The sequence below is a fragment of the Berghia stephanieae genome, chromosome 4 (assembly GCF_034508935.2).
Source record: "Berghia stephanieae isolate SIO BIC M18660-M18661 chromosome 4, UCSD_Bste_1.3, whole genome shotgun sequence".
NCBI lineage: Eukaryota > Metazoa > Mollusca > Gastropoda > Nudibranchia > Aeolidiidae > Berghia > Berghia stephanieae.
In genome coordinates this window covers 78,454,875-78,481,576 of record NC_088363.1, presented here as the reverse complement: position 1 = coordinate 78,481,576, position 26,702 = coordinate 78,454,875, and the positions used below count along the sequence as shown (strand labels likewise).

At 38.4% G+C, this 26,702-nt stretch overlaps 1 protein-coding gene across 3 annotated transcripts in view; it reads left to right on the top strand.

The window, feature by feature from the left end:
• LOC144971321 (uncharacterized) overlaps positions 1-21,229 on the top strand; it is a 92,238-nt gene extending 71,009 nt beyond the window's left edge. For all 3 annotated transcript variants that reach the window (XM_078911979.1, XM_078911980.1, XM_078911978.1), the window contains exons 3-4: positions 18,455-18,555; positions 19,422-21,229. In XM_078911979.1, the coding sequence (XP_078768105.1) occupies positions 18,455-18,555; positions 19,422-20,834 (1,514 nt within the window). In that variant the 3' untranslated portion in view covers positions 20,835-21,229. The remainder of the gene's footprint in view (positions 1-18,454; positions 18,556-19,421) is intronic.
• The last annotated feature ends 5,473 nt before the right edge of the window (positions 21,230-26,702 follow it).

Sequence of the window (26,702 nt, the reverse complement as noted above, 5' to 3'; positions counted from 1 at the left end):
CAAGATATGAAGTGAATAGAAAAGTGCCAGAAGACAATAGAGAATAAAAATTTTTCGCGGCGGTGGTGGGGTTTGAACCTGCGACCTTATTGGTACGACAACTCCGCCTGGCAGGTGAGAGCGTGGCTCTACCGTGTGAGCTATCCACGAACACAAAAATATTCGTTTCAAACTCAAAGTCATTACTAGATCCCTCTCTCACCCACTTCTTGAGACCGCCGATTCGTTCGTACACCACCATCGCGAATAATTTTGACCAGCAGTTAAGCTTAATAGCCAATATTCTCAAAACAAACATATAACATAGAAACGATTGAGACATTGAGTATGCTCCGGTGTATGGGGTGAATTTTTAATTCAGAAAAGTGAGTGGAGCAGGCACTTATGTTGGTAACAACAAGATATGAAGTGAATAGAAAAGTGCCAGAAGACAATAGAGAATAAAAATTTTTCGCGGCGGTGGTGGGGTTTGAACCTGCGACCTTATTGGTACGACAACTCCGCCTGGCAGGTGAGAGCGTGGCTCTACCGTGTGAGCTATCCACGAACACAAAAATATTCGTTTCAAACTCAAAGTCATTACTAGATCCCTCTCTCACCCACTTCTTGAGACCGCCGATTCGTTCGTACACCACCATCGCGAATAATTTTGACCAGCAGTTAAGCTTAATAGCCAATATTCTCAAAACAAACATATAACATAGAAACGATTGAGACATTGAGTATGCTCCGGTGTATGGGGTGAATTTTTAATTCAGAAAAGTGAGTGGAGCAGGCACTTATGTTGGTAACAACAAGATATGAAGTGAATAGAAAAGTGCCAGAAGACAATAGAGAATAAAAATTTTTCGCGGCGGTGGTGGGGTTTGAACCTGCGACCTTATTGGTACGACAACTCCGCCTGGCAGGTGAGAGCGTGGCTCTACCGTGTGAGCTATCCACGAACACAAAAATATTCGTTTCAAACTCAAAGTCATTACTAGATCCCTCTCTCACCCACTTCTTGAGACCGCCGATTCGTTCGTACACCACCATCGCGAATAATTTTGACCAGCAGTTAAGCTTAATAGCCAATATTCTCAAAACAAACATATAACATAGAAACGATTGAGACATTGAGTATGCTCCGGTGTATGGGGTGAATTTTTAATTCAGAAAAGTGAGTGGAGCAGGCACTTATGTTGGTAACAACAAGATATGAAGTGAATAGAAAAGTGCCAGAAGACAATAGAGAATAAAAATTTTTCGCGGCGGTGGTGGGGTTTGAACCTGCGACCTTATTGGTACGACAACTCCGCCTGGCAGGTGAGAGCGTGGCTCTACCGTGTGAGCTATCCACGAACACAAAAATATTCGTTTCAAACTCAAAGTCATTACTAGATCCCTCTCTCACCCACTTCTTGAGACCGCCGATTCGTTCGTACACCACCATCGCGAATAATTTTGACCAGCAGTTAAGCTTAATAGCCAATATTCTCAAAACAAACATATAACATAGAAACGATTGAGACATTGAGTATGCTCCGGTGTATGGGGTGAATTTTTAATTCAGAAAAGTGAGTGGAGCAGGCACTTATGTTGGTAACAACAAGATATGAAGTGAATAGAAAAGTGCCAGAAGACAATAGAGAATAAAAATTTTTCGCGGCGGTGGTGGGGTTTGAACCTGCGACCTTATTGGTACGACAACTCCGCCTGGCAGGTGAGAGCGTGGCTCTACCGTGTGAGCTATCCACGAACACAAAAATATTCGTTTCAAACTCAAAGTCATTACTAGATCCCTCTCTCACCCACTTCTTGAGACCGCCGATTCGTTCGTACACCACCATCGCGAATAATTTTGACCAGCAGTTAAGCTTAATAGCCAATATTCTCAAAACAAACATATAACATAGAAACGATTGAGACATTGAGTATGCTCCGGTGTATGGGGTGAATTTTTAATTCAGAAAAGTGAGTGGAGCAGGCACTTATGTTGGTAACAACAAGATATGAAGTGAATAGAAAAGTGCCAGAAGACAATAGAGAATAAAAATTTTTCGCGGCGGTGGTGGGGTTTGAACCTGCGACCTTATTGGTACGACAACTCCGCCTGGCAGGTGAGAGCGTGGCTCTACCGTGTGAGCTATCCACGAACACAAAAATATTCGTTTCAAACTCAAAGTCATTACTAGATCCCTCTCTCACCCACTTCTTGAGACCGCCGATTCGTTCGTACACCACCATCGCGAATAATTTTGACCAGCAGTTAAGCTTAATAGCCAATATTCTCAAAACAAACATATAACATAGAAACGATTGAGACATTGAGTATGCTCCGGTGTATGGGGTGAATTTTTAATTCAGAAAAGTGAGTGGAGCAGGCACTTATGTTGGTAACAACAAGATATGAAGTGAATAGAAAAGTGCCAGAAGACAATAGAGAATAAAAATTTTTTCGCGGCGGTGGTGGGGTTTGAACCTGCGACCTTATTGGTACGACAACTCCGCCTGGCAGGTGAGAGCGTGGCTCTACCGTGTGAGCTATCCACGAACACAAAAATATTCGTTTCAAACTCAAAGTCATTACTAGATCCCTCTCTCACCCACTTCTTGAGACCGCCGATTCGTTCGTACACCACCATCGCGAATAATTTTGACCAGCAGTTAAGCTTAATAGCCAATATTCTCAAAACAAACATATAACATAGAAACGATTGAGACATTGAGTATGCTCCGGTGTATGGGGTGAATTTTTAATTCAGAAAAGTGAGTGGAGCAGGCACTTATGTTGGTAACAACAAGATATGAAGTGAATAGAAAAGTGCCAGAAGACAATAGAGAATAAAAATTTTTCGCGGCGGTGGTGGGGTTTGAACCTGCGACCTTATTGGTACGACAACTCCGCCTGGCAGGTGAGAGCGTGGCTCTACCGTGTGAGCTATCCACGAACACAAAAATATTCGTTTCAAACTCAAAGTCATTACTAGATATACTAGATTACTAGACATAAGTGCCTGCTCCACTCACTTTTCTGAATTAAAAATTCACCCCATACACCGGAGCATACTCAATGTCTCAATCGTTTCTATGTTATATGTTTGTTTTGAGAATATTGGCTATTAAGCTTAACTGCTGGTCAAAATTATTCGCGATGGTGGTGTACGAACGAATCGGCGGTCTCAAGAAGTGGGTGAGAGAGGGATCTAGTAATGACTTTGAGTTTGAAACGAATTTTTTGTGTTCGTGGATAGCTCACACGGTAGAGCCACGCTCTCACCTGCCAGGCGGAGTTGTCGTACCAATAAGGTCGCAGGTTCAAACCCCACCACCGCCGCGAAAAATTTTTATTCTCTATTGTCTTCTGGCACTTTTCTATTCACTTCATATCTTGTTGTTACCAACATAAGTGCCTGCTCCACTCACTTTTCTGAATTAAAAATTCACCCCATACACCGGAGCATACTCAATGTCTCAATCGTTTCTATGTTATATGTTTGTTTTGAGAATATTGGCTATTAAGCTTAATGCTGGTCAAAATTATTCGCGATGGTGGTGTACGAACGAATCGGCGGTCTCAAGAAGTGGGTGAGAGAGGGATCTAGTAATGACTTTGAGTTTGAAACGAATATTTTTGTGTTCGTGGATAGCTCACACGGTAGAGCCACGCTCTCACCTGCCAGGCGGAGTTGTCGTACCAATAAGGTCGCAGGTTCAAACCCCACCACCGCCGCGAAAAATTTTTATTCTCTATTGTCTTCTGGCACTTTTCTATTCACTTCATATCTTGTTGTTACCAACATAAGTGCCTGCTCCACTCACTTTCTGAATTAAAAATTCACCCCATACACCGGAGCATACTCAATGTCTCAATCGTTTCTATGTTATATGTTTGTTTTGAGAATATTGGCTATTAAGCTTAACTGCTGGTCAAAATTATTCGCGATGGTGGTGTACGAACGAATCGGCGGTCTCAAGAAGTGGGTGAGAGAGGGATCTAGTAATGACTTTGAGTTTGAAACGAATATTTTTGTGTTCGTGGGTAGCTCACACGGTAGAGCCACGCTCTCACCTGCCAGCGGAGTTGTCGTACCAATAAGGTCGCAGGTTCAAACCCCACCACCGCCGCGAAAAATTTTTATTCTCTATTGTCTTCTGGCACTTTTCTATTCACTTCATATCTTGTTGTTACCAACATAAGTGCCTGCTCCACTCACTTTTCTGAATTAAAAAATTCACCCCATACACCGGAGCATACTCAATGTCTCAATCGTTTCTATGTTATATGTTTGTTTGAGAATATTGGCTATTAAGCTTAACTGCTGGTCAAAATTATTCGCGATGGTGGTGTACGAACGAATCGGCGGTCTCAGAAGTGGTGAGAGAGGGATCTAGTAATGACTTTGAGTTTGAAACGAATATTTTTGTGTTCGTGGATAGCTCACACGGTAGAGCCACGCTCTCACCTGCCAGCGAGTTGTCGTACCAATAAGGTCGCAGGTTCAAACCCCACCACCGCCGCGAAAAATTTTATTCTCTATTGTCTTCTGGCACTTTTCTATTCACTTCATATCTTGTTGTTACCAACATAAGTGCCTGCTCCACTCACTTTTCTGAATTAAAAATTCACCCCATACACCGGAGCATACTCAATGTCTCAATCGTTTCTATGTTATATGTTTGTTTTGAGAATATTGGCTATTAAGCTTAACTGCTGGTCAAAATTATTCGCGATGGTGGTGTACGAACGAATCGGCGGTCTCAAGAAGTGGGTGAGAGAGGGATCTAGTAATGACTTTGAGTTTGAAACGAATATTTTTGTGTTCGTGGATAGCTCACACGGTAGAGCCACGCTCTCACCTGCCAGGCGGAGTTGTCGTACCATAAGGTCGCAGGTTCAAACCCCACCACCGCCGCGAAAAATTTTATTCTCTATTGTCTTCTGGCACTTTTCTATTCACTTCATATCTTGTTGTTACCAACATAAGTGCCTGCTCCACTCACTTTTCTGAATTAAAAATTCACCCATACACCGGAGCATACTCAATGTCTCAATCGTTTCTATGTTATATGTTTGTTTTGAGAATATTGGCTATTAAGCTTAACTGCTGGTCAAAATTATTCGCGATGGTGGTACGACCGTGATCGGCATCCGAATCGAAACAAATGATTGTTTAAACAATAGTCATTTTGTTCCGATACTCACGTACCACGCTCTCACCTGAGACGCGATTCGTTAGTCGTCAACCACACGCGCGAAATAATTTTATCTCATGCTTTATGTCTTATTCACTTCATATCTCTAAAACAAATCTCTACTACATTCTGAAAACGACCATAACGAGCATTAGTCTATGTCTAGTGTATGGTTGTTTTTAGAATATTGCTAATAAGTAACTGTGGTCAGATTATATGTTGGTACAACGAATCGACGTAGAAGTGGGATGAAAGTGATCAGAAGACTTAGTAGAAACAAATTTTTGGGCGGTGTCGGGTTAACCTACACGTAGGCACGCCTCGCCTGCAGGTGGAGTGCGTACCATAAGGTGAGTTCAAACCACACCGAAAAATATTGTTTCTCTAATTACTGCAACGTTCTATCATATACTTGATTACTCAACATAAGTGCCTGCTCCACTCACTTTTCTGAATTAAAAATTCACCCCATACACCGGAGCATACTCAATGTCTCAATCGTTTCTATGTTATATGTTTGTTTTGAGAATATTGGCTATTAAGCTTAACTGCTGGTCAAAATTATTCGCGATGGTGGTGTACGAACGAATCGGCGGTCTCAAGAAGTGGGTGAGAGAGGGATCTAGTAATGACTTTGAGTTTGAAACGAATATTTTTGTGTTCGTGGATAGCTCACACGGTAGAGCCACGCTCTCACCTGCCAGGCGGAGTTGTCGTACCAATAAGGTCGCAGGTTCAAACCCACCACCGCCGCGAAAAATTTTTATTCTCTATTGTCTTCTGGCACTTTTCTATTCACTTCATATCTTGTTGTTACCAACATAAGTGCCTGCTCCACTCACTTTTCTGAATTAAAAATTCACCCCATACACCGGAGCATACTCAATGTCTCAATCGTTTCTATGTTATATGTTTGTTTTGAGAATATTGGCTATTAAGCTTAACTGCTGGTCAAAATTATTCGCGATGGTGGTGTACGAACGAATCGGCGGTCTCAAGAAGTGGGTGAGAGAGGGATCTAGTAATGACTTTGAGTTTGAAACGAATATTTTTGTGTTCGTGGATAGCTCACACGGTAGAGCCACGCTCTCACCTGCCAGGCGGAGTTGTCGTACCAATAAGGTCGCAGGTTCAAACCCCACCACCGCCGCGAAAAATTTTTATTCTCTATTGTCTTCTGGCACTTTTCTATTCACTTCATATCTTGTTGTTACCAACATAAGTGCCTGCTCCACTCACTTTTCTGAATTAAAAATTCACCCATACACCGGAGCATACTCAATGTCTCAATCGTTTCTATGTTATATGTTTGTTTTGAGAATATTGGCTATTAAGCTTAACTGCTGGTCAAAATTATTCGCGATGGTGGTGTACGAACGAATCGGCGGTCTCAAGAAGTGGGTGAGAGAGGGATCTAGTAATGACTTTGAGTTTGAAACGAATATTTTTGTGTTCGTGGATAGCTCACACGGTAGAGCCACGCTCTCACCTGCCAGGCGGAGTTGTCGTACCAATAAGGTCGCAGGTTCAAACCCCACCACCGCCGCGAAAAATTTTTATTCTCTATTGTCTTCTGGCACTTTTCTATTCACTTCATATCTTGTTGTTACCAACATAAGTGCCTGCTCCACTCACTTTTCTGAATTAAAAATTCACCCCATACACCGGAGCATACTCAATGTCTCAATCGTTTCTATGTTATATGTTTGTTTTGAGAATATTGGCTATTAAGCTTAACTGCTGGTCAAAATTATTCGCGATGGTGGTGTACGAACGAATCGGCGGTCTCAAGAAGTGGGTGAGAGAGGGATTAGTAATGACTTTGAGTTTGAAACGAATATTTTTGTGTTCGTGGATAGCTCACACGGTAGAGCCACGCTCTCACCTGCCAGGCGGAGTTGTCGTACCAATAAGGTCGCAGGTTCAAACCCACCACCGCCGCGAAAAATTTTTATTCTCTATTGTCTTCTGGCACTTTTCTATTCACTTCATATCTTGTTGTTACCAACATAAGTGCCTGCTCCACTCACTTTTCTGAATTAAAAATTCACCCCATACACCGGAGCATACTCAATGTCTCAATCGTTTCTATGTTATATGTTTGTTTTGAGAATATTGGCTATTAAGCTTAACTGCTGGTCAAAATTATTCGCGATGGTGGTGTACGAACGAATCGGCGGTCTCAAGAAGTGGGTGAGAGAGGGATTAGTAATGACTTTGAGTTTGAAACGAATATTTTTGTGTTCGTGGATAGCTCACACGGTAGAGCCACGCTCTCACCTGCCAGGCGGAGTTGTCGTACCAATAAGGTCGCAGGTTCAAACCCCACCACCGCCGCGAAAAATTTTTATTCTCTATTGTCTTCTGGCACTTTTCTATTCACTTCATATCTTGTTGTTACCAACATAAGTGCCTGCTCCACTCACTTTTCTGAATTAAAAATTCACCCCATACACCGGAGCATACTCAATGTCTCAATCGTTTCTATGTTATATGTTTGTTTTGAGAATATTGGCTATTAAGCTTAACTGCTGGTCAAAATTATTCGCGATGGTGGTGTACGAACGAATCGGCGGTCTCAAGAAGTGGGTGAGAGAGGGATCTTTGTAATGACTTTGAGTTTGAAACGAATATTTTTGTGTTCGTGGATAGCTCACACGGTAGAGCCACGCTCTCACCTGCCAGGCGGAGTTGTCGTACCAATAAGGTCGCAGGTTCAAACCCCACCACCGCCGCGAAAAATTTTTATTCTCTATTGTCTTCTGGCACTTTTCTATTCACTTCATATCTTGTTGTTACCAACATAAGTGCCTGCTCCACTCACTTTTCTGAATTAAAAATTCACCCCATACACCGGAGCATACTCAATGTCTCAATCGTTTCTATGTTATATGTTTGTTTTGAGAATATTGGCTATTAAGCTTAACTGCTGGTCAAAATTATTCGCGATGGTGGTGTACGAACGAATCGGCGGTCTCAAGAAGTGGGTGAGAGAGGGATCTAGTAATGACTTTGAGTTTGAAACGAATATTTTTGTGTTCGTGGATAGCTCACACGGTAGAGCCACGCTCTCACCTGCCAGGCGGAGTTGTCGTACCAATAAGGTCGCAGGTTCAAACCCCACCACCGCCGCGAAAAATTTTTATTCTCTATTGTCTTCTGGCACTTTTCTATTCACTTCATATCTTGTTGTTACCAACATAAGTGCCTGCTCCACTCACTTTTCTGAATTAAAAATTCACCCCATACACCGGAGCATACTCAATGTCTCAATCGTTTCTATGTTATATGTTTGTTTTGAGAATATTGGCTATTAAGCTTAACTGCTGGTCAAAATTATTCGCGATGGTGGTGTACGAACGAATCGGCGGTCTCAAGAAGTGGGTGAGAGAGGGATCTAGTAATGACTTTGAGTTTGAAACGAATATTTTTGTGTTCGTGGATAGCTCACACGGTAGAGCCACGCTCTCACCTGCCAGGCGGAGTTGTCGTACCAATAAGGTCGCAGGTTCAAACCCCACCACCGCCGCGAAAAATTTTTATTCTCTATTGTCTTCTGGCACTTTTCTATTCACTTCATATCTTGTTGTTACCAACATAAGTGCCTGCTCCACTCACTTTTCTGAATTAAAAATTCACCCCATACACCGGAGCATACTCAATGTCTCAATCGTTTCTATGTTATATGTTTGTTTTGAGAATATTGGCTATTAAGCTTAACTGCTGGTCAAAATTATTCGCGATGGTGGTGTACGAACGAATCGGCGGTCTCAAGAAGTGGGTGAGAGAGGGATCTAGTAATGACTTTGAGTTTGAAACGAATATTTTTGTGTTCGTGGATAGCTCACACGGTAGAGCCACGCTCTCACCTGCCAGGCGGAGTTGTCGTACCAATAAGGTCGCAGGTTCAAACCCCACCACCGCCGCGAAAAAATTTTTATTCTCTATTGTCTTCTGGCACTTTTCTATTCACTTCATATCTTGTTGTTACCAACATAAGTGCCTGCTCCACTCACTTTTCTGAATTAAAAATTCACCCCATACACCGGAGCATACTCAATGTCTCAATCGTTTCTATGTTATATGTTTGTTTTGAGAATATTGGCTATTAAGCTTAACTGCTGGTCAAAATTATTCGCGATGGTGGTGTACGAACGAATCGGCGGTCTCAAGAAGTGGGTGAGAGAGGGATCTAGTAATGACTTTGAGTTTGAAACGAATATTTTTGTGTTCGTGGATAGCTCACACGGTAGAGCCACGCTCTCACCTGCCAGGCGAGTTGTCGTACCAATAAGGTCGCAGGTTCAAACCCCACCACCGCCGCGAAAAATTTTTATTCTCTATTGTCTTCTGGCACTTTTCTATTCACTTCATATCTTGTTGTTACCAACATAAGTGCCTGCTCCACTCACTTTTCTGAATTAAAAATTCACCCCATACACCGGAGCATACTCAATGTCTCAATCGTTTCTATGTTATATGTTTGTTTTGAGAATATTGGCTATTAAGCTTAACTGCTGGTCAAAATTATTCGCGATGGTGGTGTACGAACGAATCGGCGGTCTCAAGAAGTGGGTGAGAGAGGGATCTAGTAATGACTTTGAGTTTGAAACGAATATTTTTGTGTTCGTGGATAGCTCACACGGTAGAGCCACGCTCTCACCTGCCAGGCGGAGTTGTCGTACCAATAAGGTCGCAGGTTCAAACCCCACCACCGCCGCGAAAAATTTTTATTCTCTATTGTCTTCTGGCACTTTTCTATTCACTTCATATCTTGTTGTTACCAACATAAGTGCCTGCTCCACTCACTTTTCTGAATTAAAAATTCACCCCATACACCGGAGCATACTCAATGTCTCAATCGTTTCTATGTTATATGTTTGTTTTGAGAATATTGGCTATTAAGCTTAACTGCTGGTCAAAATTATTCGCGATGGTGGTGTACGAACGAATCGGCGGTCTCAAGAAGTGGGTGAGAGAGGGATCTAGTAATGACTTTGAGTTTGAAACGAATATTTTTGTGTTCGTGGATAGCTCACACGGTAGAGCCACGCTCTCACCTGCCAGGCGGAGTTGTCGTACCAATAAGGTCGCAGGTTCAAACCCCACCACCGCCGCGAAAAATTTTTATTCTCTATTGTCTTCTGGCACTTTTCTATTCACTTCATATCTTGTTGTTACACAAAGATAGATAGATATATAGATAGATAGATAGATAGTGTATGTGTGTGTGTGTGTGTGTGAGAGAGAGAGAGAGAGAGAGAGAGCAAGAATGAGAGAGAGAGAGAGAGAAGGGGGGGGGGGGTAGCAGTAATCCACCAATTTAAGCTTTTTCGAAGAATTTATAGGTCTTCAACTCATGAAAATGTAGCAAAAATCAAGTTATGAGGTTCACGAACAACGATTCCTACTTTTGCTTGGTTTGTCTCGGTGCCTCCCTCCTCCCTCCTCTCCATCCATCCATCACCCTCCCCCACCCTCTCTCGCTCTCTCTGTGTGTCTCTCTCTCTCCGTCTCTCTCTCTCTCCGTCTCTCTCTCTCTCTCTCTCTCTCTCTCTCTCTCTCTCTCTTTCTTTCTTTCTTTCTTTCTCTCCTGTCTCTACCACCCAAAAGCCGTGATGATGTTGCTTCTGTTATCAGGCGTAAATTGGAACAAATTGAACACTTTTACCTGGCACCAACTGCCCGGCAACTTGTTCTAGGTGGGCTAATCAGCCGTGCCCTGATAAAACACCTTTTCTCTCCTTATCGCCAAACAATCGTTTACTTCATATTTCGATAGATAAATAAAACTCCCTACTCGTTAAAAAACTAAAATCTGAGGTTTCCATGAAGTTTCCGGTATACATTTTTTTTTGTATATTTGAATCTATCGATATAATATGGGGTAAACAATTTCCAGCCAAAATTAGAAAAAAAAAGTTGTTTTGAAAGTGAGCGGTGGTAGTGGAAGGTCGGTCCTGGCTAGTATTGAGTGAGTATTTATTGAGAATGGCGGCGCGTCTGGTTTATTTCTACGGTAATTCGTGTAGACTGGTGAAGTGTTGACTTTTACCAAAGACACACAGGAGGGAGTTTGGTATTAGTATTAGGTACCAAGTTGTTATGATGTATGTGCTGATAGTAAGGTAGTCTGATGAAACTTTGAGAATGCACAGAAATTTAGACTACCATTGCTTGTGTGGTAGGGTGAATGTGAGATTTCCATTTATTTACACAATTGACCTTTATTTGGAATATACTATGTAAACTAAGATTAAATATTGATTGAAAAGAGGTTGAGGGAAAGATAGATAGGTAGATAGATAAATGGATAGAGTGAGAGACAGGGAGAGAGATAGACAGACAGATAGAGGTGGGCATAGTGAGAAAGTGACAGCAACACACACACACATACACACACACAGAGAGAGAGGCATAGATAGATAGATAGATAGATAGAGAGAGAGAGAGAGAGAGAGAGAGAGAGAGAGAGAGAGAGAGAGAGAGAGAGGAGAGGTAATTAGGTAGGACATAGATAAAATATTGATAGATAAATAGATAGATGAATATAAAGATTGGCAATATGATAATTATCATAATCATAGTCATCAATATTGCACACAATTACACCTTAATCATTTCGTTCACAAAGTTCTAATGTTGTGCACGGAATTATAATATTATGCTTACTAGGCTACCTGCTTCCCAATGGATGGATTATCCCTTTATAGGGCAAATCCCCCTTGGATCCTTCCTTGTCAAGAATTTATCTGCACTTTGCACATTTTCTCACCACCCACTGGCAGAGGATTGCACCGGCATGTCATAAAGATGGGCGGACGACCAAAAAGAAAATAAAAGAGTGAAGAATGAGACATTACCTGCTTGCTTGCCTGTTGTCCCACACGGTCCGACCAATCGACACAGCAATAATCCGACAAATACTGCTACACTACATTGGTTACTTCCCATTCACATTATTGTTGTTAGTCCAATTACATTGAACAATATATATTATCTTTTGAACATTTAAAAACAAAAACAAAACAAAACAGAACACCCAACCTACCCATCCCCCGACCTCCCACTTATGCAATGAAAGAACAAACAAACAAACAAATAAATATACAAACACTTGTTTGTCCACTTTTTCACGCACATAAAGGAGGGATTTTCCACAACTTTCCTTTTACGCATTTGCTTGGTGTTATGGAAACTCGCTAATAGCAAAAGGAATTATTGATTCCGCCCCCCTTCTCCCCCCTTCTTTCCATATTTTTTTTCCTTTTTCGTTGGTTACTCGATTATCTAGCTTAATATAATTCAATATCAATCTGCTTTTATTTAAAATTTTAAAAAAAAATGTCTTTAGCATAATAATATCCTACAAAGTTTGATTTAAATTTTGGCGGTATAGCCTCAGCTGTATCATTTATGTATTCATGACTAATCAACGACAGCAAATAATCATATTATAAATGACACCCCTCAACACACAAAAAAATATTGTTAAAAACCCAACAAACCAAACAAAGTAAAACAAAAACAAAACCAACAACAAGAACAAAGAATATCAAAAACAAACTTGCAAAGGATTAGAAATATAATATAATAAAAAATAGTAGCAAAAACAAAACAAAACAAAACCAATACAAAAAAAAAAAAAAGAAAATCAAAAATAAAGAAACAAAACAAAACAATCTAACAAACAAAACTAAAAAACAACAAACAAAAACAAAAAACAAATTAAAAAAAAACCCCAACTCACACAAAACAGCGAATACGTTTGGTAAAATATATCTTTTCATTGAATATAATCGAATTATTTCTAATGTATTTTGAGATCTAATGGCATAAACCAATTCCCGTATTACAGGTTTTATGATCCAATCCAATCTATTCGTCGGATCGAACCTATCACTAAAACATGCTCTCAATCACCGACCAGTCCCATCAATCACAAAGCCAATTCCGCGTTGACACCAAGGCGGTGTTCGCAAGGGCATTTCATCCAATGTTTTCTGCAGTGGAAGGTTTGTTGTAGTAGACATTGTCATGTCATAGCAGACATTATTCTTTATCTTCCGACATTTATTTGACATCTCAAGGGTCGCTTTTACTTAATATTACAATCGGTCGGTCGGTCACTTAATCTGCTCTTTGACTTTTTCTCCTCTTTGGCTCGGCCTCTTTGGAGTCTTGGTTTCTATTTGTAGAAAAGGGTTGGAGTCATTCTTCATACATTGTGATCTAGAGCCTATGACACCCGTTGGTGCGTAGTTGGAAAAAAAGTTCTTTGCTCACATTCTCTCACAATGTCCACGTGTAGAGTGAGTATCCGGCGAGTAACAACATCGTCTATCATAATATGTGTTGAGATCAGCCACTCGCCTTTGGATTAGCAGGTCGCAATTAGGTTCGGAGCCTATGGATTATTTTCTTCTGACCGTTGAGATTTCTCGCTTGGAATTCGAAATACTCGTATTGCATTTAAACTGACTTTACAACGCTTAAAAACATTCTAAAAATAATCATAGAAACATTTAATTTTTGCTTCATTTATCGATGGGTCAAAAACACCCTGGGACTTTTTCAAAAGCTTCTTAGTTAAGATGGTTAACATTATTCAGTATATATTTGCCGACAGTTCTAAGCATAGCACTCGGTTCATAGAAAACCACTGGCTTCGATTCCTGGTTAAGTTGAATTTTTTTCCTAACATGTCTGGTGTCCATCCAAAAGTGATTGGATACTTTGAGATAGTCAAACGTCTTGTTCAAAAGGTAGCGAGTATTTATTATTGTCCGTCACATAAATATAAGAATAAAGTGGGTCTCATTGCTCTTAAAGGTAGGTGCGATTGTGTCTAGTTTCTTTCCCATGGACGAACATAAGAAGGCCCATAAACAAAGGTGGAAATAATGTAGGGAGGAAGTTGTCATCTTGAATGTAATGGCATTGCCCGCCCTAACATCTTTATTGTACTTTTGTCCGAATCCCTCTGTACAATAATACACAATATTTAAGTGCTATACAAGACCATAACCACAAAACGCCAGTTATGCACTTTTCCAATTTCGCCCTTACCACAAGTTATTAAACTGAACCAAAGAAGAAGAAATCAGTCTTTTCCTTGCAAACTTGAAGCAAATGCTCCCCGTTTCTTCTCTTAAAATGTCAACCATTTGTATATTTTAAAAAATTAATTGCATTGCTATACAACGTCTTGTTCATTTCTCCAAAAGTCGTCAATAAAAGTCATATAAAGTGTTATATGTTGGTATGCCCATTCATTATGGGGCCGCATATAATATATTATAGGAAACAAACGTAGCACCTACTTAGGTAAGGTAGTACATAATATTGCATTATCTATGCTATAGGTAAATTGTTCGTTAGTGCTATGTAGTAGATTGGAAGAAAGGAGGGATGGGGGTGATTATTGGGGCAACATAAGATTGAGGTTGTATATAACTTGTAAATGAAATATACATTAAATCAGCTAAGATTTTTTATATAGCGCAGATACATGGCTTCTCGAGGGCGCAGGTAAGAGAGTTTTTGCCAAGATGAGGATCATTTAAATAGATCGATATTTGGAGTACACGTTTCTTGGCCAACTTTACAATAATTATGTTTCTTTCCAGGGGACGGCAGTTAACTAAAATGATTATATTTATTCACGGCCGCGTCCGAAAAAATTCCACAGAACAGGAACCAGCCGAATGAATCGGCGCGAGACCAACGGTTACGCGACTTCGCCTTAATCATTAAGACAGACTTGTACATATTTACACGTTTGATAACCCAAATTGTTACAGTCTTATTGAAATGGAAATCTCTCATACAAGCGCGATATATACAAATTTGTTACACCCCTAAATTCTGCTAGATGCCGTTTTATCTTTATATTACCCACCTTCTTTTCCCCATCTCTTACTTAATAGTGCAAACCTGTGGCTATAACTAGTTACAATTATTCAAACCACGTTCTTTGAGATTAGAGTTGTTTCATAGATATAACACTGGGTGGGGTTCCTGACCTTCCATAGTGGGCAGGGGGGTACATACTCTGTATTCTATCCCCTTATAACTGTTTTCCAACATGCTTTCTGTCTTTGTCTTGGAATGGGATTACTTGGTTTTGTCCTGGCTCTGGCCGGAGTCCTAGCTGGGAGGGAAACAGTCAAATGTTTTGGGAGATGATATTTTTTTCCCTTGTAAATCATCTCTCTGTTATGTATTATTATATTTGTTATTTTGAATTTATAATGTAAGCATTTGAGTGTATTCCTCTTTGTTGGATTTTGTGCTTGTGTCCGGATGAGACTTATAGACATGTGTGGTATGCTCTTGGAATCTACATCTGATCCCTATTTGTTCCCAGTTCCCCTTTGTCTTATTTTCTCTTGGGTGCTTTAATTGTAATTCTAGAACTTTTTACTATCCCATTTTCTTCCTTTTTACTGGCGCTTATATGACCTTAATGTGTTGCAAGCGCAGTAAAACCCTTAAAAACAAAAAAACAAACAATAGATGTAACAATACATATCAAATTTTGTAACTCTGTGTTAAATGTAATAAACCAAAATTAGTATAATAGCTTCAGAACGGAACAAAATACCAAACACGGAACATTTCGGGCTCAAAACCATTCTTCAGCCAACAAACAGTTAAAAATAAATGCGTTAATTGAAAACCATCTCTGTTACTATCTTAATCAGGCCATTGTCATTTCTACAAAATACTATTCCACACACTCCTCTCCCTCTCCCCCTTTCACTTTATTTCCTCCCTTCCTATTGTTTTCTTTCCTTGCTAGCTCTGCACAATTTGGGTTGGTGGATCCGATTAACTTGAGCCCTGCTCATATCATTTGATCCAGGTGCCTTGTCTTCTTGTTTACGCTCCATTTGTTTCATGTCCGTCCGCCGGCCCTTTGTTTTTGAAACCGGCACTATTTCTGTACTTGCTTCCGGCAAGTTGATAATCCTCCCGCACCAAAACAACAAACCCCAAAATATAACTGTGCTTGTATTCCGTAAGCCGTATAATGACCGGTTCTACTTTTTCCATGAGACAGTCAAAAAGCAGTGCAATTCTATTGTAAATTTAACATGGATCACACAAGACGCCCTTGCTAGAGTGCGCTTACGGGACGCATTACACTGACACGAGCAACGCCCTACCCCCGTCTTCCTCTCATTTTAAATCCGTAAGGAGCACAATAAACAAGACCATGGTTAAAAGACTGGAGGCAGTGGAAATGTGGTTTTACAGAAGAATGATGAGGGTGTCATGGATGGAAAGGAAAAGAAATGAAGAAATTTTAGAAATGGCAAACAGAAAAAGATCACTGATAACAAAAATCATCAAACGCCAAATGGAATTTTTAGGACACATTATCCGCCACCCTGGTTTGGAAATACTCGCCTTGACTGGAAAGATGAATGGAAAAAGAATAAGAGGAAGACAAAGAATAACGTATTTGAAAGGGATAAGAACTTGGACAGATGAAGCTGAGAAAGGTGGCGCTGCTTTAATAGAATTGGCAAGAGATAGATCAGCTTGCGGAAGATGACCTCCGACGTCTGCTTCAGATATGGAACTACATGAGATGAGATAAGGAGCACAAGCACACTTTTTAAACAGCGTTTCGTCAGTACCAGAGCACCAGAGGCGCCGAGAATTGGTAGTAACATAAATAGACTTTGTTCCATGGCGGAAATGAAAACATTTTGAAGGCAAATGTGTCAGACAGAGCGAAAGCTAATGGACCGTCCAAGCATGGGTTTAGGTTGATGGCGACAACTGGCATCGACCCTCGACGTCTAAGGTCGGCTCAAGAAGCCATTTGTTTCGATTGATTTGCTTTGATTGATTCGTGGCGGACATGAAGGATTTGATATAAAATCGAATGTTAGTTGTGTTCCTCTTTGATGTCACCCTGCGCGGCATTCAATATTATTGCGGCCTTCGCGGCCTTGTACCAGTGCGGGCCATTGCGCCGATTTACCACAGTAGACGATATTATTATAATAATATATATTATTATCATTGTTATTGTATTATACATATAACAATGCATTAACCGCTTTCTTGCTATTAGAAGCGCCCTGCTGACCGATGGTTAAATGACTACATGTCTTGTATAGATTAATCTCTAAATATTCCCTTATAATAATATGACCTCAACAATGTACTTACAGCTCAAAATATTCAATTGGAGGCACAAAAATAACAATCGATACTCTTGATAGGATCCCCCCTCTCCTATAACTTATAATATCCACCCTTAACGACCTCACCGGCGACAGTTACTTATTTTATGTCCTATTATTCTGTACTAATTACTCACTTATTTCTGTATTATAAACTCTTGACCAAATGCTCTATCTAATTCTATTCGGTTTCCATTTCACGACAGTCGTAATAAATGGCATTGGTGAATAAGAGGATCAGTAATCTGAGTTAAATTACTAGGTCTCGGGTTCCAATCACCATTTATTTTATCGTCTAATCAGCTCTTTTATTTGTTTGCTTGCTTATCACTAAAGTTTACCCTTTCCATGTTAGGTTATCAATAATAATATGATAATGTTCTGATTGAAGCACGAGACAGTAAATAACGATTTGAAAAGGAATGGAAGCTTCAATTATTTAATCAACGAAGACGTTTCGGGTTTCCCCTTTATCAACAAAAGACGATGAACCAAACACTGAAGACGAATGAGCGTTTGATTCATCTTGTTTTGTAGATAAAGGAGAAACCTGAAACGTCCACATATCTGTCTTCGTTGGTTCAATTGAAGCTTTCCATTCCGTTTTCTATTTATTTATTTCAATAATATGATGAAAAGAGTTTTTACCAATTCTAGTGTTAAAGCGGAGAAGATCATATAAGGAAGATTCTGTAATTAAGGTCATTTTTAGAAATTGAATAGAACTCTGCGTATGACTGCAATTGTCGTCTAAGTAAAGTAAAATGAATATGAGACCCAGCGGCTCAAAGCGCTAATATATTGGGGTGAAGTAGTTGCTGAACATTGAATTTATAGCCACAAATTATGGAACTTGGAGTTAATTTCTATTCGTGTTGGTGGCGAATAAATACAATTTCTAACATTGCAGAAATCGTAAAGTTCGCAATTATTATCATTTCAATTCTAAATTCACCTTTAGAGGTCCGAAATCCATTCCTACATAAAACTGTTTTGGGACGGCGGGTCACATATTTTCAACAAAACATAATACCTATATCGATATACTAAATATCTTGCCTTTTTTCCCTTCACAGGTATTGTCAAGTTCAGCTCCCATCAAATGCGTCTTGTAATCCAAAGTCTTCACGAAGATACGTTTGTGTGCATGAATGCCACAGGCGACCTGTACATGTCGGTAAGTTCCTTGCGGCTATCTGGTCTAGTGGTATTCACTCGCCTTTGGATTGGAAGGTCCCGGGTTCGAGATCCGCTCTGAACGGCGCATTGGTTGAGTCCTTGGAAAAGGCTCTTTACTTATTTTCTCTCACCATACTCAGGTAAAAATGAGTACCTGGCCGTTAACAGCATTATCTCTGTCGGGAAAAACTTGTATCACGTAACAAGCGTCATGCCTCGTCCTACACAGGGACCCTTTGTAAAGCACTTTGAGCACATTTTGTGGATATTGCTCTATATAAAAGCTCACGTTTTAAAAAAAGTTTAAAAGGATGCCTACAATTGATTTGGTTTGGAGAAGGGCGCGGGCGTCATATTATTGATCTATCCATTCTCTGAAGTCAAGATTATGTGGCCAAATTTGAAAACAAATTTTACAATGATACCACAGTGCAGAGTCCCCCCCCCCCCTCTCTCTCTCTCTCTCTCTCTCTCTCTCTCTCTCTCTCTCTCTCTATCTATCTATCTATCTATATATATATATATATATAATATTTATATATATATTATATATATATATATATATATATATATATATATAATATATATATTAAGTATTTATATTATATGAGTCTTGATGATTTAGAGTAAAACACCATTAAGTTAATAAAAGTCTATATACTGTTAGTCTATATGCTGTTAACTCTGAGGTATGAACTTTTTAACCGGTTTGTTTTTTGTTTAAAGAGACAACTTTAGTTTTATTTCGAATCGACGATAGAGGGATAGAGGCATGATTTCATTAAAAGTCACATTGATATTTTACATATCGACAATGCTAGAATTAAAAAGCACTTATTAACGATTTTTTTTGAAAATCCCCAGGTAAACCTCAACACAAAGGACTGTCTTATAAACGAAACCTATCTCGTGGAGAAAGGGTTTCGAACATACAGCTACAATTTTGTCGGCCACAGCTCACAAAACCGATCTTTCTACTTGGGAATTGACTGCGGTCCTATCAAGGGAAGCAAAACCAATGTAGAACGTGAAAGTTCAAGGTTCACACTTATCTATGTAAAACCAGCCAAGGCCGAACAGGCAAGGCGTCTAGTTCTGCGAGGCGACGAAGAATCACTTGAGGATGGACCAGAATGTATTAAAAGAAGTGAATTCAAAGCAGCAAGAAAAGAAAAGAAGAAACTTCGAGCCCGATGGTGCCGAAATTATTCTAGGATTAGGCCGGTCATACCGAAGTACATTAAAAAATGTGAACAAAAATATTGTAAAACTAAAGGCAAACGATCGTGTGTCTGTACAATATTGAAAAGAATGTTTTCTTCACAGGAGAAAACTAAACGAGACTGTCTCATCGAACATATAACAAATTGGGTGAAAAAGAGAAAAGCTCGGCCAAATAAAAGATTTATTAAAACATTCGCCAACTTACTAGTTCCTAAATATGACGGAATCATGAAACGTATTCGGGAACAGCGCCGGTTGAAAAAGAACAAAAATCGCAAGAAAGGCGGTCGATTAAATCCGACCGCGATTGCAACACCTTCTTCCCCTCGTCTCCCACACAAACGTCGTCATAAGAAAGGAAAGCGTGGAAAACACAAGCGGACAAGAACGAAAAAAGTCAAACTGTCTCTTCTGTTGAAAAAATACTTCGTCCAACTCACGGAAAAGCAACCCTCGACCACTGCACAAAGCAGATTGTATCACATACAAAATGACTCCCCATCCTTTTCTCCCTCTGTCTCAATGCAGGCACCAGCAGAGTATTCGCTCTACGATGCCAACAACAATATGCCAAAGTTATCTCCATCATCATCCTTATCGTCTTTAACGTCATCTTCGTCGTCATCATCGTCATCACGGTCAGAATCATCGCATCATTCATTTTCATCGTCGTCGTCATCGTTATCGGCATCACCGTCGTCTTCGTCATTATTACATCGTTTAACAAAAGTCTCAGATTACGATCGATATGATACTAACTCTAATGATAAAAAAGCATCGTCGTTGCCATCATCAAACTCTAAACTTTTGCGATCTGTGTCAAATTCATCGCCAGATGATTCATTATCACCGTCATCATCATTGATATCATCATCATCGTTATCACAATCATCATCGTCATCACAATCATCATCGTCATCATCATCATCATCATCATCATCTTTATCATCGTCTTCTTCCACACGATCGTCGTCGAGAAAGCATTCAATTAGGCATCGGCGAAAACATCGCAAAAGAAGAAGAAGGAACCGGAAAGTCAAAGACTCAAGGTGAAACCTCAACTTTGTGTGTGCATAACGTAAATTAAAAACAAACAAACAAACGCTTGGCATCTCTGATACTTACCTACATTTTACATAATGTATAATATTTATTCGGTGCTTCAGTGGGTATTTACTCTGAGTGTTTAGCGCGACACACCCAAGGGTAACAACAGTCTTACTTGTCGTAAACATTGATTATAAAGTCAAGTTTCACACAAAGTAAAATAATTATTTGTCTGTCTATTCGTGACTTGATAGAAAATCAAAATCAGCTGGTTTTATCGCAATAATATGTTTCAGACGGTATTATCCTCTTCAGCTGCTGAGTAAGACGATCTGTTGAACATGCAAAGTGTATTTAAATAAACGAAAAAAAAAAAAAAACCAACAAAAAACAAAACAAAACGGCAATGATTGTTGTTGCAATCACAAACTGACCATCGTTGTAACGAATCTTTGACTTCACGCCTTTTTAAAAATAAAATAATTATTGTGATCTAAACTGATTTTAAAATACGATGAATATTATGTCCAACATTAAGGACGGTTCTACTTAATAATCCCGTGCTTAAATTAATGAAGGACATACGTTTCCGTGAATGGACAGTCGATTTGAAACGCCCTGTTCTAGAGTTCTAACTATACTTCATTGAAGTTATACTTATTGTGTTAAATATTTATTAATTAATCAATCGTTATCAGTGTTATGATCATGATGGTAATTGTTATTCTTCTTCTTCTTCTTCTTCTTCTTCTTCTTCTTCTTCTTCTTCTTCTTCTTCTTCTTCTTCTTCTTCTTCTTATTATTATTATTATTATTATTACTTTTATTATAATTATTATCATTATTATTATGACTTCCATAGAAATGTACATATTATTAATTAAATGGCCATTAATTCTGTTGTTGAACTAATCCCCAACATTACAACTGAAAAAGTGTCAAGTATTGACGAAGAGAAAGAAAGAGAGAGAGAGAGAGAGAGAGAGAGAGAGAGAGAGAGAGAGAGAGAGAGAGAGAGAGAGAGAGAGAGATGTTACCACACAGGTTACTTGTACTTAATATTCTTTTTTTCAACTGTAATAGACGAGAAATTATCCTTATTAAACTAATTGAAAGTACTTTTACTAGACTGGATTGTTATTGATATTATATCAATAATTGCATTGCTTTATAAATCATTATGGTAGCTTTCCTCTTAATTCCTCTGAATTCAGCAGATTGGATTGTTTCTTCTTTGCTTATCGTTTGTCCAGAAAAAAAATACCGATTAAAAAAAAGTGAAAGGGTTTTACCAATAATTTTTTTTACTACAAGTTAAGGATCGGACATTTTCTGTTTTCATTATATTTATACTATATACTAGGGTGGGACATTATCTATTTTTGACGTAGTCTAGTACAAAATCATGCACATAAGAACTCAATTAATTGCATTGCCATTACGTAATATACAAAAACAACAACAACAAAAACAACCAACCAACAAAACAATGTAATTCAACTCCTAGCTATCTGCATCATACGATCACGAATGGATAAAATATGTACTTATTCAATCGTCACTCCACACACTTAAAAAGTCCTTATAACATTTAGGAGTTTTGAGGTCGTACGACCCAAGAGGCACTCAAAGAAAAGAGAAACGTATAACCCATTGTATCACTACTATGAAGTATTTTACAGATTAGACGTGTACGCAGTTTATTCCCATTGTCTTATAACTATAAGCGAATCTTCTTTTTATATCTTGCAGTTTATCTATATCCTCCCTCTGGAAACGGGGTATTTATTTTGCTAAATAAATATAGACCTAACATATAGACCTTTTCGATCCCATACCTAATGGTAGTTAGGTAATCTTTTCTTAAACTCTTTCACGAGACTCTCTGTCATTGACCTTACTGTGTCGTCATTTCCCTGGCTGGGATGCTTCACCGGAAGGAAGTCAGTCAACTACTTATAAATTCATTTTTATTCATTCAATGGAAATTGTCATTTTTACCCCCAATAAATTACTATTCTGTTTTTTTTTTGTATCTACATCTTGACACAATCAACCATTTTGATTTTCCCACTTAGTAGAAATCATGAATCTTTGTCTTCGGTAAGACTTATATTATTATTGTTTCACACTAAACCTTCTGGTAATATTATTACCACTCAATGTTCGCTCTTCTATTTTGAACACATTTCCTTTTTTCTTCTCTTACCCAAGGCCATACGACCAAGTGTGTCAACATTCGTTATGAATGGAATCGAAAATAGTTTAAGTGTCATTTACGAATTAATGTGGCCTTTCCTAACTTCACAAACAAAACAAAACAATTCAAAACAAACAAAAATAGGGGGAAAATACGACCTAGAATAAAGTCAACGAACAAAAACAAACAAAAATAATCTAATATGTTATAATTATAGACAGGTGACAAGAAAAGATCAGCATGTAAACCAATAGCCAGGGAAACGTGAACAAAGTTGGAACTTTAAGTCCATTGGCAGTTCCGTCATTTTATTACGTCAATATGCTCATTTGTGAAAAACAAAACAAAACAACACCGTTTCAATTGGATGACACGCTTTGCCATTGTGACGTCAAACAAATTGACACATTATTGTTGATGTGTGCGATATAAATACGTCATAAGTATGGACTCTAACCCTTTTTATATGAAGTAAAGCCTCATTGGAGGGTAACACTTTAAAAAAAGCCGCGCGAGAAGGGCTCTTAGCAGGTGTATTGTCCCAGATCGCCCATGATTGAAAAGCTTAACAGTTTTCGATATCAATCGAATTCCTCAGACATTTTAAAATGTTTGTTTTTGTGTTGGCTTGATTGAAAAATCAATATAAGTTTGAGATCTTTTTGGTCGTGAAATGGGCTTTTTGTATCGCCTTGTAAGGTCTAAGATAAACAGAGCGATTATATGATGGTCGATAGAGATAATATGCTAGTCCAATAGATAGTATAATGACAAGAAATAACCCAGTAAATAAGATATCACACAACTCCTTGATGACTCGAGATCGAACCTTAATGTCAACATCTTGTTTTCTCTTAGAATACTCTAAGCCCTTCCGGTATCTCCTATTATCTCTTGCGACTATTATGACCTGAAAGTGTTGCAAATCCAGTTAAACTCCCGCGAACAAACAAAACAAACTTGCCAGTGTATTGATAGGAGAATTCGCCCTTTCAGCTATAAAGGGCAGAGGTTTTTAGGTGCGAGCTCTGATTCATCAGTTTCTATTACAAACCACAGGTTTGTTTACAAACATTTAAACAATACAGTATGATGCTAAAGGTCCAGCTGCATATGACTTTTTACCTCCCTCATTGTTCACTGTCTGTGCAGTGCAGTTTCACTATTACTCGATCCACTTGATAATCAGATAGCGACTTAAATCGATTTAGTTCATTGTCATATCGATATGATACAAATATCAGAAATAAGAATTTTAAAAGATTTTGATCAATCAAGATCATCATTGTTAAAAAACCTCCTGGAGGCGATCGTCCCAAGATATATTTACTCAAAATTTTAATTTCAGGACATCCGCAACAACAACAACAACAACAACAACAACAACAACAACAACAACAACAACAACAACAACAACAACAACAACAATAAAGACAACAACAACACTATCATCAGTAGCAGCAAGTCATCTCCACCACCAACACCAATAACAACACACTTTGTGCAAACAAATTCAGATACGTGTTCCTTTCTGGCATGGTCGGAATTAGGAACACACATCTTTCTGAATTATAAACACATCTGGCTTACCAGAGAGTGCATGACTGTAATGCCAATAACAGAGATGCGTTCATTTTTTCCTTAGACAAATATTGAATTTAAACTGCACTTCAGTTTCAAGGCTTGTGATTATGAGTTTAATGGTGATCACGAATTTATAATTGGAATTCTACCAAGATCCTTTAATTAATCACATACAGCTAGTCCTACATAGCCATTTGCTCATTTGGAAACGGAGTGTATCTTTGATTATATAGCGTTAAAAGAACAACAGCAATTGCTTGCTCCCTTTTAGACAATACGCTCGTCCATTTTAAAGTTATCTTCGCGAGCTTTAACAAATCCAGCTATCCAACCACTGTTGAGTGGTTAGAAAGGAATTGACTTTAGTAGCGGGATTCAAAATTGTCCCTTTGTGGCTCGGGGGTTTTATCAATCAAGCTTTCGTAATCCAGAAGAGATAAAAGTAAACAATAATTAAATAAACACACTTTTTCTTATAATTTTCATCTCATCCAAAATAAATGTATTGTCGATTTCTCAAATCATCTCTCACCTCTCTCGTACATACGTTTTAAATATATTTTGATATCCAATTAACATAAGAAAAAGTACAAAACTGATATGAATAAACTATCAACTCCACATAAAATCAATATAGAAGGATGCAAAGTATATTATTTATTTATCATTTGCATTGATATCATGCGTTTGACTGTAAACTGCAATGAGTCCATAATCTCCACAATCAGCTTGAAATGAATAATTTATAAATAAATGTAGTTTTTGTATTATATGTATCTCCTTTCCGTGGCAAATTGTACTTAAGATATTGTATAATGTTTATTCATAATCATAATGAGAAGTCATACTATGAGGTAACGATTGTGTAATTTTAAATGGAGATTTGGAGAGAGAGAGAGAGAGAGAGAGAGAGAGAGAGAGAGAGAGAGAGAGAGAGAGAGAGAGAGAGAGAGAGAGAGAGAGAGAGAGAGAGATTGGATAGGTAGTGGATCGATTGATAAATTATTAGATTGATAAGTTGATTGACTGATTGATTGATTGATTGATTGAGTAGGACAACTGTTTAACTACCTCGGATCGCAAAACCAATAAGAATGATAACTTTTATAAATGTCATTCGTCAGCAATAAAAATAATATTATTACGTCACAAGTCTCTGAAGTGTTTATTCGACTTGAATTTTATTTTGTTACAGCATTATTGCTGTATAATCAGTGATAATGTTTTGTTTTTTTATCTACAATCATTGGACCAGTATATTATTACAAGATTATAAGCGGTTTCCAATGAAGCGATGGGGGGAAAAACTTGAAAGGAAAAGCAAAAGCGTCCCTCGTTGTCTCGCAATAAAATTAATGTCTGTTTGGTATGAGTATTTTCATAATGATTCATTAATTTATTATAATATCACGAACAAGAACGCAGAAAATGAAAAAAAATATTACCTCACTTTGAAGTATTTCTTTTAAACTACACATTACTCAATGTGTTATATACATATATATTTTTGTTATTGTTGTTAGTTTGGTTATTATAACAGTTTTTTTTCTATATTGTCATCATGGTTACCAACATTAACTCCGTCTTTGTCGCTTCCATCATCATCATCATCATCATCATCATCATCATCATCATCATCATCATCATCATCATCATCATCATCATCATCATTATTATTATTATCATTATCATCACAATCATCAGCATCACCACTGTCGTCATCATCATCATCATCATCATCATCAACACCATCGTCATCGTCGACATGAACATCATCATCGTCATCATCATCGTCATCATCGTCATCAACATCATCATCGTCATCATTAATTTAGATACTATTAAGACCGAGTTCTGTATGAAGACACCAAACCTCCCACTATGACAATGTATATATTATAATTATGATAATGATGATGCCTGTCCTGTACAATGATCTAAGTCACCCATTCACTTTACAGCAGTATTATCTTCATGCAACCACTTCGTTATTGTACATTGACCTTTCTTTTTTCTTTCTTTTTGGACATATTATTTTAAACAATATCAGAACTGTGAATTACTATAATGGTGATTTATACTACTACTAC